This window comes from Pelophylax lessonae, assembly GCF_965119305.1.
Source record: "Pelophylax lessonae genome assembly, chromosome: 6".
NCBI lineage: Eukaryota > Metazoa > Chordata > Amphibia > Anura > Ranidae > Pelophylax > Pelophylax lessonae.
This window is the reverse complement of record NC_138773.1, coordinates 332,549,701-332,564,797: the sequence shown is the minus strand read 5'-3', so window position 1 is coordinate 332,564,797 and position 15,097 is coordinate 332,549,701. Positions and strand designations below refer to the sequence as shown.

Here is a 15,097-nt window from a genome sequence, read left to right as displayed (position 1 = left end):
GCCTAACAGAGCGTTATTGAGGTAAACATGGCCCCGCCCACAACTTTTTTGATTATTTTCTCAGTGTAATTATTTGTTTTCTATTGTGAAAAATATTCGGGATTCTGAGATCTGCAGATCATCGCTTTCTGTTTTCATGTAGATTGTACACAGCGCCCCAACTTTTTTGGAATTGGGGTTGTAGTACCCCCCCCCCCCCAGGTCAGAGATAATCCTCTTCTCCTCTCCCCATAGGCCATTCCTCACGATTTCCTGGTCTCTGGGCGCAGAGGTGGGTGATGGGAGACGATGCGTCTTCTGAGCGATTGGTGAGAGATGTTCCGGGCTCCAACCAGAAGATGAATCTTCTCCTCCGCGGTCTCCTCCTCTTTCTGATCGGAGTCTTCCTGGCGCTGGTACTGAACCTTCTACAAGTCCAGAGGAACGTCACCCTCTTCCCCCCCGATGTGCTGTCCAGCCTCTTCTCCTCCACCTGGTGGGTGCCGCTGTGCTGCGGGACGGCTGCAGGTGAGAATTCCGGGACAGTCCCGGACCCCCAGGATCTAATAATCGGCACCGTCCTATCTCTTCTATGGTCTCACCTCTTCTCTCTTCACAGCCGCCATCGGCCTCCTGTACCCCTGCATCGACCGCCAGCTGGGGGAGCCACACAAGTTCAAGAGGGAGTGGTCGAGCGTCATGCGCTGTGTGGCGGTGTTTGTGGGTATAAATCACGCCAGCGCCGTATCCTTTCTGCCAGAGCGCACTTCTCATCGCTTACTCTTCGCTCAGCCAATCTGTGTGTGTGGGGGGGTCTCCCCTCTCCTCTTCAGTGTGTGGGGGGGATGGGGGTCTCCCCTCTCCTCTTCAGTGTGGGGGGGGGAGGGGGGTCTCCCATCTCCTCTTCTGTGTGTGTGTGGGGGATGGGGGTCTCCCCTCTCCTCTTCAGTGTGTGTGTGGGGGGGGTCTCCCCTCTCCTCTTCAGTGTGTGGGGGGGGGGATGGGGGTCTCCCCTCTCCTCTCCTGTGTGTGTGGGGGGATGGGGGTGTCTCCCCTCTCCTCTTCTGTGTGTGTGTGGGGGGGTCTCCCCTCTCCTCTTCTGTGTGTGTGTGGGGGGGTCTCCCCTCTCCTCTTCTGTGTGTGTGTGGGGGGGTCTCCCCTCTCCTCTTCTGTGTGTGTGTGGGGGGGTCTCCCCTCTCCTCTTCTGTGTGTGTGTGGAGGGTTTCTCCCCTCTCCTTTGCTGTGTGTGGGGGGGTCTTCCCTCTCCTCTTCTGTGTGTGGGGGGTCTTCCCTCTCCTCTTCTGTGTGTGGGGGGGGTCTTCCCTCTCCTCTTCTGTGTGTGGGGGGGTCTTCCCTCTCCTCTTCTGTGTGTGTGTGGGGGGATGGGGGTCTTCCCTCTCCTCTTCTGTGTGTGTGTGTGGGGGGATGGGGCTCTCCCATCTCCTCTTCAGTGTGGGGGGGGGGGTGTCTCCCCTCTCCTCTTCTGTGTGTGGGGGGGTGTCCCCTCTCCTCTTCTGTGTGTGGGGGGGTCTCCCCTCTCCTCTTCTGTGTGGGTGGGGGTTCTCCCCTCACCTCTTCAGTGTGTGGGGGGGGGTCTCCCCTCTCCTCTTCTGTGTGTGTGGGGGGGTCTCCCCTCTCCTCTTCTGTGTGGGTGGGGGGGTCTCCCCTCTCCTCTTCAGTGTGTGTGGGGGGGGGTTCTCCCCTCTCCTCTTCAGTGTGTGGGTGGGGGGGGGTTCTCCCCTCTTCTCTTCAGTGTGGGGGCGAAGGGGGTCTCTCCTCTTCGTTGTGTGGATGGGGGGGGGTCTCTCCTCTTCAGTGGGTGGATGAGGGGGGGGTCTCTCCTCTTCAGGGTGGGGGGGGGCTCCCCTCTCCTCTTTGTGTGGGTGGGGGGGAGGGTCTCTCCTCTCCTCTTTGTTGTGTGGATGGGGGGGGGGGGGTCTCTCCTCTTCAGTGGGGGGGGGGGGTGATGGGGGTATCCCCTCATGTGTTTGCCTTGACTCTTCTCCACCAGAAAGTGGACTTTGCCAACAACATGCAGCTGTCTCTGACGTTGGCGGCGTTGTCCATCGGCCTGTGGTGGACATTTGACCGATCGCGGAGCGGGTTGGGACTCGGCATTGGCATCGCCTTCTTTGCCACATTGGTGTCTCAGCTGTTGGTTTATAACGGAGTCTACCAGTAAGTGCACTCAGAGGGGGCGGGGCTCTGCGTGCCGCTGCGATTTCTGATGACGTCTGTTCTCTCTCTTCAGGTACACCTCCCCCGATTTTCTGTACGTTCGTTCCTGGCTGCCCTGTATCTTCTTCGCTGGAGGGATCACCATGGGGAACATCGGACGCCAGCTGGAGATGGTAAGTGGGAGGTCCTCTTCCATCGTACCATGTGACAGCAGGGATTAGTAGTAAAAAAAGAAATTATAAGGCATAATAAACCGTCTGATAAAAAGATCATGGTGCATCAGATGAGCCCTACGCGTTTCGTGGAATCGCTCCACTTCCTCAGGGGCAGAGGCATCAAATATCTGTGAAGAGATAAAAAAACCAATATGGTCTCCTGTTTTGTATACCAGAAAGTAAAATAAAATGTGTAGCTGAGAGGGGGGAAAAAAATAACCCCCCCCCCCCCCTTTTTAGAATACTCACATTGAGGCTGAATGTGAAGAAAGTGAGCCTGCAAAAGGCGGCTCAATAAGTCCGTCCTGGGAGCTGTGATATAGGAGCCCAAGGAACATACAGGGAACATGCAAGTATTCCCGAAGGAAAGAAATGTCCTGGGGGGGCTTCAAATTCTATAATTAAATAAGGGGGGGTTGTATAAAAATGTGACATTCAATGTGTGAAATTGTTATAACGGTGAATGGAAGCCATAACCAGGGTGGAACAAAAAGATAGAAAAAGATAGAAGTGTAGAGAGTGACCTGGCCACTGAGGAGAGCGAATGGACAGCGATAAGGAAACTCCAACCATTGAGGTGGCCAAAAAGTTGAATTTTTGTCTCCTCTGAGCAGAGCTCCTCCCCCACATGTTTGCTCCTCCCCCACATGGCTTCTCCCAAACTGCAATCAGGACTTCTTATGGCTTTCTTCCACCAATGGCTTTCTTCTTCTCACTCTTCCATAAAGGGCAGATTTGTGGAGCGCACGACTAATAGTTGTCCTGTGGACAGATTCTCCCACCTGAGCTGTGGATCTCTGCAGCTCCTCCAGAGTTCCCATGGGCCTCTTGGCTGCTTCTCTGATGAATGTTCTCCTTGCCCAACTGTTCAGTTTAGGTGGACGGCCATGTCTTGGTAGGGGCCCAGCTGGTCAGTTTAGGTGGACGGCCATGTCTTGGTAGGGGCCCAGCCGGTCAGTTTAGGTGGAGGGCCATGTCTTGGTAGGGGCCCAGCCGGTCAGTTTAGGTGGAGGGCCATGTCTTGGTAGGGGCCCAGCCGGTCAGTTTAGGTGGAGGGCCATGTCTTGGTAGGGGCCCAGCCGGTCAGTTTAGGTGGACGGCCATGTCTTGGTAGGGTTGCAGTTCTCCCATGATGGATTGATCAGCGCTCCGTCAGATGGTCAAAGCTTGGGAGATTTTTCTATAACCTAACCCTGCTTTACACTTCTCCACAACTTTATCCCTGACCTGTCTGCTGTGTTCCTTGGCCTTCATGATGCTGTTTGTTCACTAAGGTTCTCTAACAAACCTCTGAGGGCTTCACAGAACAGCTGTATTTATACTGAGATTACATGACACACAGGGGGACTCTATTTACTAATTAGGTGACTTCTGAAGGCAATTGGTTCCCCTAGATTTTAGTTAGGGGTATCAGAGTAAAGGGGGGTGAATACAAATGCAGCCACACTTTTCACAGATTTATTTGTATCATTTATCATTTTCCTTCCACTTCACAATTATGGCCACTTTGTGTCGGTCTATCACATAAAATCCCAATAAAATACATTTCTGGGGGTAACATGAGAAAATGGGGGAAAATTTCAAGGGGTGTGAATACTTTTCAAAGAACTGTATATTTGTGTGTGTGTGTGTGTATATATATATATATATATATACACACACTCCCCCTTCATAGTATCATGTGACAGGAAATAGAATTATATATATATATATATATATATATATACAGAAGCATCTCAATAAAATGAGAATATCATTAAAAAGTGAATTTATTTCAGTAATATAATTCATAGAGGTAATCTCCTCTATATTTTCTATAGATGTCACACAGAGTGAGAGATTTCCAGCATTTCTTTCTTTTATTTTGATGATTATGGATTCCAGCGAGTGACACCCCAAAATTCAGCATCTCAGAAAATGAGAATATTGTGTAAAAGTTGAATATTGGAGGCTCGGGGTGTCAGGGTGTCACACATGTAAAGGTTTCCTGAGCCTCTAAATGGTCTCCTAGTCGGGTTCAGGAGGTCACCCAATCATGGGGAAGACAGCTGACATGACAGTCATTGACACCTCCCACAAGGAGGAGAGGTCACACAAGGTCATTGCTGAAGATGCTGGCTGTCCACAGAGTGCTGTATCCAAGTATACAGGGAAGGAAAAAAAAGTATTTGACCCCCCCCCCCCCCTGCTGATTTTGTAGGTTTGCCCACTGACAGAGAAATGATCAGTCTGTAGTTTTATTGGTCGGTTTATTTTACCAGTGACAGAATAACAACAAAAATATCCAGAAAATGCTTTTCAATAAAGTTATAAATTGATTTGCATTTTAATGAGTGAAATAAGTATTTGATCCCCTTAATAGTTGGTGGAGAAACCCTTTTTGGAAGGTCAGAGGTCAGACGTTTCTTGTAGTTGGGGTCACAGAGGTCAGACGTTTCTTGTAGTTGGGGTCACAGAGGTCAGACGTTTCTTGTAGTTGGGGTCACAGAGGTCAGACGTTTCCTGTAGTTGGGGGTCACAGAGGTCAGACGTTTCTTGTAGTTGGGAAGCACAGAGGTCAGACGTTTCTTGTAGTTGGGGGTCACAGAGGTCAGACGTTTCTTGTAGTTGGGGGTCACAGAGGTCAGACGTTTCTTGTAGTTGGGGGTCACAGAGGTCAGACGTTTCCTGTAGTTGGGGGTCACAGAGGTCAGACGTTTCTTGTAGTTGGGGGTCACAGAGGTCAGACGTTTCCTGTAGTTGGGGGTCACAGAGGTCAGACGTTTCTTGTAGTTGGGGGTCACAGAGGTCAGACGTTTCTTGTAGTTGGGAAGCACAGAGGTCAGACGTTTCTTGTAGTTGGGAAGCACAGAGGTCAGACGTTTCTTGTAGTTGGGGGTCACAGAGGTCAGACGTTTCTTGTAGTTGGGAAGCACAGAGGTCAGACGTTTCTTGTAGTTGGGGGTCACAGAGGTCAGACGTTTCCTGTAGTTGGGGGTCACAGAGGTCAGACGTTTCTTGTAGTTGGGGGTCACAGAGGTCAGACGTTTCCTGTAGTTGGGGGTCACAGAGGTCAGACGTTTCTTGTAGTTGGGGGTCACAGAGGTCAGACGTTTCTTGTAGTTGGGAAGCACAGAGGTCAGACGTTTCTTGTAGTTGGGGTCACAGAGGTCAGACGTTTCTTGTAGTTGGGAAGCACAGAGGTCAGACGTTTCTTGTAGTTGGGGGTCACAGAGGTCAGACGTTTCTTGTAGTTGGGAAGCACAGAGGTCAGACGTTTCTTGTAGTTGGGGGTCACAGAGGTCAGACGTTTCTTGTAGTTGGGGGTCACAGAGGTCAGACGTTTCTTGTAGTTGGGGGTCACAGAGGTCAGACGTTTCTTGTAGTTGGCCCCCAGGTTTGCACACATCTCAGGAGGGATTTTCTCCTCTCTGCAGATTCTCTCCAAGTCATTAAGGTTTCCAGGCTGATGTTTGGTAACTCCGAACCTTCAGCTCCCTACACATATTTTCTATAGGATTAACTCCGCTCCAGGACCTTTTAATGTGCTTCTTCTTGAGCCACTCCTTTGTTGCCTTGGCTGTGTGTTTTGGGTCATTGTCATGCTGGAATACCCATCCAATACCCATTCTAAAACCCTGGCTGAGGGAAGGAGGTTCTCACCCAGGATTGGATGGTACATGGCCCCGTCCATCGTCCCTTTGATGTGGTGAAGTTGTCCCCTTAGCAGAAAAACACCCCCAAAGCACAATGTTTCCAGCTCCATGTGTGACGGTGGGGGATGGTGTTTTTGGTATCATAGGCAGCATTCCTCCTCCTCCAAACATGGTTGAGTTGATGCCAAAGAGCCCCGATTTTGGTTTCCTCTGACCCCAGCACTTTCCCCCAGTTCTCCTCTGAATCATTCAGATGTTCATTAGCAGACATCAGACGGGCTGTACCATGTGATTTCCTGAGCAGGGGGACCTTGCGGGCGCTGCAGGATTTCAGTCCTCCATGGGGTAGTGTGTTACCAATTGTTTTCTTGGTGACGATGGTCCCAGCTGAGATCATTGAGAAGATTCTCCTGTGTAGTTCTGGGCTGATTCCTCACCGTTCTCCATCATCATTGAACCTCCATGAGGTGAGATCTTCCATGGAGCCCCAGACTGAGGAGACTGACAGTTATTTTCTGTTTCTTCGAAACAACTGTTGTCACCCTCCCTGGCGTTGGGAGCCATCAAATCGCTCATATAAACCCAACTCGGGGATCTTTAGAGCTAAAAGACCGGTATGGACGGGCATGTTAATGACATCTAAGATAATTTAGACTTCTTTGACAGGATAATTTTGCCTCCTCCTGACGTGGTGGGCCTCATCCCCCCTGATGTGGCCCACCACCTGCTCCTCCTCCTGACATTCCGGTTGGCCTGCTCCTCCTGACGTTCGGGTTGGCCCGCCGCCTGCTCCTCCTCCTGACGTTCGGGTTGGCCCGCCGCCTGCTCCTCCTCCTGACGTTCGAGTTGGCCCGCCGCCTGCTCCTCCTGACGTTCGGGTTGGCCCGCCGCCTGCTCCTCTTCCTCCTGACGTTTGGGTTGGCCCGCCGCCTGCTCCTCCTCCTCCTGACGTTTGGGTTGGCCCGCCGCCTGCTCCTCCTCCTCCTGACGTTTGGGTTGGCCCGCCGCCTGCTCCTCCTCCTCCTGACGTTTGGGTTGGCCCGCCGCCTGCTCCTCCTCCTCCTGACGTTTGGGTTGGCCCGCCGCCTGCTCCTCCTCCTCCTGACGTTTGGGTTGGCCCGCCGCCTGCTCCTCCTCCTCCTGACGTTTGGGTTGGCCCGCCGCCTGCTCCTCCTCCTCCTGACGTTTGGGTTGGCCCGCCGCCTGCTGCTCCTCCTCCTGACGTTTGGGTTGGCCCGCCGCCTTCTCCTCGCGGTCGGGGTTGGCCCGTTTGTAGGTTTTTCTAAATGCTAATTACCCAGCTGCTTCTGACCTCATTACTTTCTGAGTTATTGCCCCAGAACAATAGTCAGAATTCCTGATCTGCGTGTTTGTTGTGAGTCAGGGAGAATACACCAGAGCCACTTAGGGGTCAGAAGGGAGGGGGAGGTGGTTTGGGCACAAGGGAATTGGGGGGGTTCAGACATTGGGGTCCACTGAGGGATGAGAGGGGGGGGGATTTTGCAGGCATTGTGTAATGTGTGAGTTTAGATTGTGCTGGTCAGTGCTATTCACAGCATAGCAGTAAATCAGTCAGGGAGGAGCCTCTCCGCTGCGAGTTGTAAATGACGTTTTCTCTTTTCACTTCATTTATAATAAAACGGTTATTTCTGAACATAAGAAAATGTAATTAATAATATAAATATAATAAATCTAAATACAAAGTTTTATAAATAATTCATAGAAATAATAATAGAAAAAAGATAAAAGTATAAAGAATACAAAATATAAATAATAAATAGAAGAAAGTTCAAAGCATGAAATACACAGAAATATAAAATCTATAAATCTGCTCTGTATATTCTATAATAGCAGCGGCCCCGGCGTTGGCGATTCTCTGGTGAGCGGCCACTGACGGCGGGGGACGTGTATTGACGGCGGGGGACGTGTATTGACGGCGGGGGACGTGTATTGACGGCGGGGGTGTGGCTGATGGCGGGGGGTGTGGCTGATGGCGGGGGGTGTGGCTGACGGCGGGGGGTGTGGCTGACGGCGGGGGGTGTGGCTGACGGCGGGGGGTGTGGCTGACGGCGGGGGGTGTGGCTGACGGCGGGGGGTGTGGCTGACGGCGGGGGGTGTGTATTGATGGCGGAGGGTGTGTATTGGCGGGGGAGGGATGTGTGCTGACAGCGGGGGATGTGGCTGACGGGGGGGGGGGGATGTGTATTGACGGCGGGGGGTGTGTATTGACGGCGGGGGATGTGAATTTATGGCGGTGTGTGGTGAGCGGGGGATGTGAATTGATGGCGATGTGTGGTGAGCGGGGGATGTGTATTTATGGCGATATGTGGGTAGAAGTTGTTTTATTTTCTGTTTGATTTCCTTCCAGTATGAGAGGAAGACGCTGATGGACAAATCTCACCGGGACTGACGGACGCACCCAGCGCCAACAGCGAGGCGGTCCATCGGTGCGGCCGTCCTTGTGAAGTGCGAGTTACTGCAATCTGTGATTGCCGCTTCTAGAAGGTAATTGGACGTACGGCGGACGTGTCTGGACAGAGGGAAGGACGGTGTGTAGAGGCTCCTCCTCTTACGGCAGACGCACGCTCCGGCCATCGGAGGACTTCTAATGCGTGCAGCCGGCGTTGTCTGACATCCAGGAAATCTGTGACTCCGCCCCCAGCACCATCCTATGATATAAATATACACCTTGTATCCTCCGCCCTCCCTCATTCTTATCACACAAGCCAATGAAGTGAGGACTCCGCCCCCTGTGTACAGAAGATTGGGGCGGAGTGTCACGGTTCCTAACCGAGGTGCTGAATAAACATCTGGAATTTGTTAAACATGGGGTGATGGAGTATAACATAGAGGACGCATGGAGTGTGCGTGTAATGTGCGAGACCTCCGCTCCCCCCCCCCCCCCCCCCCATCTGACAACCCCTCCCCCGTCTATTGGTGATGTGAGACTCTGAGGATGTGCGGCGCTATCAACGTGTGGTCTGCCAGAGAATCTGGTGTGCCGGTGCCAGGTGGTGTGATTGGGTGTTGGGCAGTGTGTTGTGGTTGAGTGGTGCGGTGCGGTTGGGGGAGGGTGCTGTGGCACACTGTGGGGGTGGGTGCTATGGTGCTGTGTGGTTGGGAGGGGTGGACACTATGGTTGTGTGGGAAGGGTGAGGTTGGGCGGCATGGTTGGAGGGTGTGCAGGCGCAGAAGGACAGTGGGGGGCTGGGCCCAGGGCAGGTGCAGAGGGGACGGTGGGGGCTGGGCCCCGGGGAGGTGCAGAGGGGATGGTGGGGGCTGGGCCCCGGGGAGGCGTGAAGGGCCTTGGCCCCAGGGAGGGGACGGTGGGGGGCTGAGCCCGGGGAGGTGCAGAGAGGACGGTGGGGGCCTTGGCCCCGGGGAGGGGACGGTGGGGGGCTGGGCCCCGGGCAGAAGGGGGGGGGGCGCCTGGAGAATGTATGTTGAGATTTCACATCATTGAAAGGCTGAGTGACATTTACACCTGAAATCCAGCCCAGACCCTGTGTGGTCCCCAGTCCAGGAAGTGAGGAATTCCTCCAACAGGGACACAGATTCTAATTCTTTCCCAATGTGTGTGATTGGCTGAGTGAGTGCTCCCCCTCCCCCGGGATTATCGGTGGGGGTGTGAAGTCCGATGATGGAATCCATATCCAGCGCTGGACGCTGTGGGCGGAGCCACGCTCTGTGTGTTTCATATGATTATTTCTCTTCCCGCTCTGTGAATTCTATTATTAGATAAGGCGGCTCCATCCCCCACCATACATGATACAATGGCAAACCATTAACCCCTTCCTGGCTGCCCCTCCCCCCCATTGTGTATTGGGGCTGGGTGACGTTGATTGATCGTTCTGTCAGTGCGGAGGGAGCTGCACTCGCCTGGAACAAAACATTCGCTGTGCTGCCGGTGACCTCCGAGAACGCGGCAATAAAATACCGCAGAATGCGATTTCCTCTCCGGCTTCATGTCAGCTGAGATCTCTGTCACTTATTATCGCCTCTCTGCACCCCCCCCTCCTCGTATCCCCCCCCCACCCCCTCCCCGCATTGCCTCTCTGCATCCCCCCTCCCCGCATCGCTTCTCTGCACCCCCCTCCTCGTATCCCCCCCCCTCCCCGCATCGCCTCTCTGCACCCCCCCTCCCCGCATCGCCTCTCTGCACCCCCCTCCTCGTATCCCCCCCCCCACCCCCTCCCCGCATTGCCTCTCTGCACCCCTCTCCTCGTAATCCCCCCCCCCCCACCCCCTCCCCGCATTGCCTCTCTGCATCCCCCCTCCCCGCATTGCCTCTCTGCATCCCCCCTCCCCGCATTGCCTCTCTGCACCCCCCCCTCGCATTGCCTCTCTGCACCCCCCTCCCCGCATCGCCTCTCTGCACCCCTCCTCGTATCTCACCCCCTCCCCGCATTGCCTCTCTGCATCCCCCCCTCCCCGCATCGCTTCTCTGCACCCCCCTCCTCGTATCCCCCCCTCCCCGCATCGCCTCTCTGCACCCCCCTCCTCGTATTCCCCCCCCCACCCCCTCCCCGCATTGCCTCTCTGCATCCCCCCTCCCCGCATCGCTTCTCTGCACCCCCCTCCTCGTATCCCCCCCCTCCCCGCATCGCCTCTCTGCACCCCCCCTCCCCGCATCGCCTCTCTGCACCCCCCTCCTCGTATCCCCCCCCCACCCCCTCCCCGCATTGCCTCTCTGCACCCCTCTCCTCGTAATCCCCCCCCCCACCCCCTCCCCGCATTGCCTCTCTGCATCCCCCCTCCCCGCATTGCCTCTCTGCACCCCCCCCTCGCATTGCCTCTCTGCACCCCCCTCCCCGCATCGCCTCTCTGCACCCCTCCTCGTATCTCACCCCCTCCCCGCATTGCCTCTCTGCATCCTCCCCTCCCCGCATCGCTTCTCTGCACCCCCCTCCTCGTATCCCCCCCCTCCCCGCATCGCCTCTCTGCACCCCCCCTCCCCGCATCGCCTCTCTGCACCCCCCCTCCCCGCATCGCCTCTCTGCACCCCCCTCCTCGTATCACCCCCCCACCCCCTCCCCGCATTGCCTCTCTGCACCCCCCCTCCTCGTATCCCCCCGCACTCCCTCCCCGCATCGCCTCTCTGCACCCCCCCTCCTCGTATCCACCCCGCACCCCCTCCCCGCATTGCCTCTCTGCACCCCCCTCCTCGTATCCCACCCCCTCCCCGCATTGCCTCTCTGCACCCCCCTCGCATTGCCTCTCTGCACTCCCCTCCTCGTATCCCCCCGCACCCCCTCCCCGCATTGCCTCTCTGCACCCCCCTCGCATTGCCTCTCTGCACTCCCCTCCTCGTATCCCCCCGCACCCCCTCCCCGCATCGCCTCTCTGCACCCCCCTCCTCGTATCCACCCCGCACCCCCTCCCCGCATTGCCTCTCTGCACCCCCCCTCCTCGTATCCCCCCGCACCCCTTCCCCGCATTGCCTCTCTGCACCCCCCCTCCCCGCATTGCCTCTCTGCACCCCCCCTCCCCGCATCGCCTCTCTGCACCCCCCTCCCCGCATCGCCTCTCTGCACCCCCCTCCTCGTATCCCCCCCCACCCCCTCCCCGCATTGCCTCTCTGCACTCCCCTCCTCGTATCCCCCCACCCCCTTCCCGCATTGCCCCTCTGCATCCCCCCTCCCCGCATCGCCTCTCTGCACCCCCCTCCTTGTATCCACCCCGCACCCCCTCCCCGCATTGCCTCTCTGCACCCCCCCTCCTCGTATCCACCCCGCACCCCCTCCCCGCATCGCCTCTCTGCACCCCTCTCCTCGTATCCCCCCCCCCACCCCATCCCCGCATTGCCTCTCTGCATCCCCCCTCCCCGCATCGCCTCTCTGCACCCCCCTCCTCGTATCCACCCCGCACCCCCTCCCCGCATTGCCTCTCTGCACCCCCCCTCCTCGTATCCACCCCGCACCCCCTCCCCGCATCGCCTCTCTGCACCCCTCTCCTCGTATCCCCACCCCCTCCCCGCATTGCCTCTCTGCACCCCCCTCCCCGTACCCTCCCCCCCACCCCCTCCCCGCATTGCCTCTCTGCACCCCCCCCTCCTCGTACCCTCCCCCCCACACTCATCGTCCTCCCATCACCCCCCACCCCACTTTCCTGTGTCGTCTTCCTCCCCGTCTCTCCCCCCCCCACACTTTCCTGTGTATTCTTCCCCCTCTCCCCCCCTCACTCTCCTGTGTCTGTCTGTCTCCCCTGCTCTCTCTCCCATGATGTCAGCCCCCCCCTTCGTCTCCCATGATGTCACCCCCTCCCCCTTGTCTCCCCTGCTCTCTCACCCCCCCCCTTCGTCTCCCATGATGTCACTCTCTCTCCCTTGCTCTCTCTCCCATGTCACCCCCTCCAATCTTCCCTGCTCTCTCTCCCCCATGATGTCACCCCCCCTCTCCCCTGCTCTCTCCTCCTACGATGTCGCCCCCTCATCTCTTCTGCTGTTTCTCTCCCATGATATCACCCCCCTCCATCTTCCCTGCTCTCTCTCTCTCTCTCTCTCCTATGATGTCACCCCCCCCCCATCTTCCCTGCTCTCTCCCTCCCATGATGTCACCCCCCCTCATCTCCTCTGCTCTCTCTCCTGTCATCCCCCCTCCCCCCAGCCTTCTTCCCTGTGTTATCTCTGCCTGTCTCTGGAACCTCTTTGGGATTCAAGGTGCCTCCGTTCAGACTTTCACCTGCGCTGCCAGCGGTGATTGATGATCAGCCGCAGATCGTGTGTCCGGCACTCGCCAACAAATGACTCCGGCCCCAGCGGCAGGCCTTGGCTAGATAGAAATCAATATTTCACCATTAAAATCTATCACGGGAGAGTTAAGGTGCCATCTGTCCTTGCCGCTTCTCCGCAGAGAGCGAACATTAAAGCCGACACTTGTAGTACACGAGTAATCAATATATAGCGTTTCACAGATCATTTGTGGCCCCTCGGCGCGGTGATAGATGCAGGCAGGACGTGTGATTCATTTTGTCAGCCCATTAAACAAGCCTGGCTTCCGTCTCTCTCCCTCATCTCATCTGGAAGAATCTTCCTCTGATTGGTGAACGAGCCGCCCGTATCCCGGCTCCAACGCTGAACACAAATATTAGCTCTCCCTCCTCCCACCGCCGCTACCTGGAGACCGCTCGACGCGTTCCAACCCCCGCAAAATAAACCAGCGGACACTTAACTGGACCCGCGTCTGATGAGTAATTATCGCTATTTAGGGGATCAAAGCTGACCTGATACTCTATAAGAAGGTCACCGGAGAACCTTTCCTGCCCTACGGCGGTGAGCGGCCATGCTGCCATCCTGGAAAGGGGGTGACCTTTGACCTTCTGGTTAGTGAGCCGATCCACAAAACCAGACAGCAGCACAGAGAAACGCTCTTTGATTCGTCCTCCTGAATAATGAAGCTTCTCAATGTGGAGGTTTAACCAACCGCAGCTGAATTCCTAAATTGTTATCCATTTTCACCCAACCAATTCCGGCTTACAGAAGGCCGAACGACAGCCAGGGAAACGGAAACTTCAGGAACAAAATGATTTCCAGTGACAAGAACAGCACGAGTCAGCAAGGCCTATGAAGAAAAGCTTACCATCCCTACTGTGAAGCATAGTGGTGGGGAATTTTGTCGCAATTGATGGCAAAATGATTGCTGCGTATTAGAAAATCTCGCAGGAAAAATCATATCGGATATCCGGGCTAAAACCTATAAATGACAAATAAGCAGCAGCTTAACCACTTCCTACCCACCCCGATCAAATGATGGCAGAGCGGTGCATCTATTGTTCTGGGAGGACATCATATGATGGTGCACAAGAACAGCCTCTCTCGTGTGCCCATGGGGGTGCGCAGAATGGCGATCATGGCATGTTGCTAGGACACGGCACGACCCCGATCTCGGTAAAGAGTCAATGACATCAATCTTTACCCATGTGACCGGCTGTGTCCAATCACAGCCAGTCATATAAATGAGGAAGTGACATTTATTGGCTCTCCTCTCCTCGCACTGTCCGTTTGGCTCTCCCCCCCTCACAATCAGTGGCTCCTCCTCACAGGGGAGACCAGGACAGGTAATCAGTGCCCTGATTACACAAAAGTGAAACCAAGTGCCAATCAGTGCCCATAGTGCTGCCAGTCAGTGCCTGCAGCGCTCTAGGCACTGATGGGCACCGATTGTGTGCACTAATGGTGCTGTCCGTCAGTGCTGCCTATCGGTGCTGCCCATCAGTGTGGCATAGTAGTACCTCCTCATAAGTGTCACCTCATCAGTGTGGCCTTTCAGTGCGGCCTCTCATTGCTGCCCATCAGTGCGGCCTATCAGTGCGGCATAGTAGTACCTCCTCATAAGTGTCACCTCATCAGTGCGGCATAGTAGTGCCACCTCATCAGTGCCCATCAGTGCGGCCTCTGTGCTGCCTATCAGTGCCGCCTCATCAGCGCACAGCAGTGAAGGAGAAAAAAAATTTATTTTCAAAATTTACTGACAGAAAATAAGAAAACCTTCTCCTTTTTTTTCAAAATTTTCTGTCTTTTTGTTTTTGTTTTTTTGTAAGCAATAAAAAACCCAGCAGTGAATAAATACCACCAAAAGAAAACTCTATTTGTGTGCAAAAGATACAAATTTCATATGGGTGCAGTGTTGCATGACCGCATAATTGTCATTCAAAGTGTGAAAGCTGAGAATTGGCCTGGGCAGGAGGGGGGAGGGGAGCGCCCGGTACTGAAGGGGTTAAGCAATCTGTGACACTGGATAGAAGAATTGTGATAAATATTTGAAGCCGCGCTAAAAAAATGAATTCAGCGTTGGGGAAACACAAAAATGAATCAATATCAAAATTATTAGAGGGAAAAACGCCTATAAAGAAATCACACGGAATATATGAATGGTGTCTAGAAGAACCCATATACATATATATATATATATACAAGGGCTGGAAAGGAAAATTCTATGTGAAACAAATTGTCCAGCAGTGTCCCTACAATCACAATTCATAGTGCTTCCACCAGCAGGTGACACCGAGCCTCTTCCCGGATCCTATGTATGGTCACCTGGGCGTTACCTCTCCTATGAAGGGAAACTCCAAACGTCTTCCAATCAGGGTTGG

General features: G+C 54.9%; 1 protein-coding gene across 1 annotated transcript; it reads left to right on the top strand.

The window, feature by feature from the left end:
• The first annotated feature begins 275 nt into the window (after positions 1–275).
• INSIG2 (insulin induced gene 2) lies at positions 276–8,594 on the top strand. Its single transcript, XM_082262112.1, has 5 exons — positions 276–507; positions 599–723; positions 1,991–2,157; positions 2,231–2,330; positions 8,376–8,594. The coding sequence occupies exons 1-5, from the start codon at positions 279–281 to the stop codon at positions 8,415–8,417; spliced, it is 663 nt and encodes a 220-aa protein (XP_082118238.1). The 5' UTR covers positions 276–278; the 3' UTR covers positions 8,418–8,594.
• Positions 8,595–15,097: the final 6,503 nt, after the last annotated feature.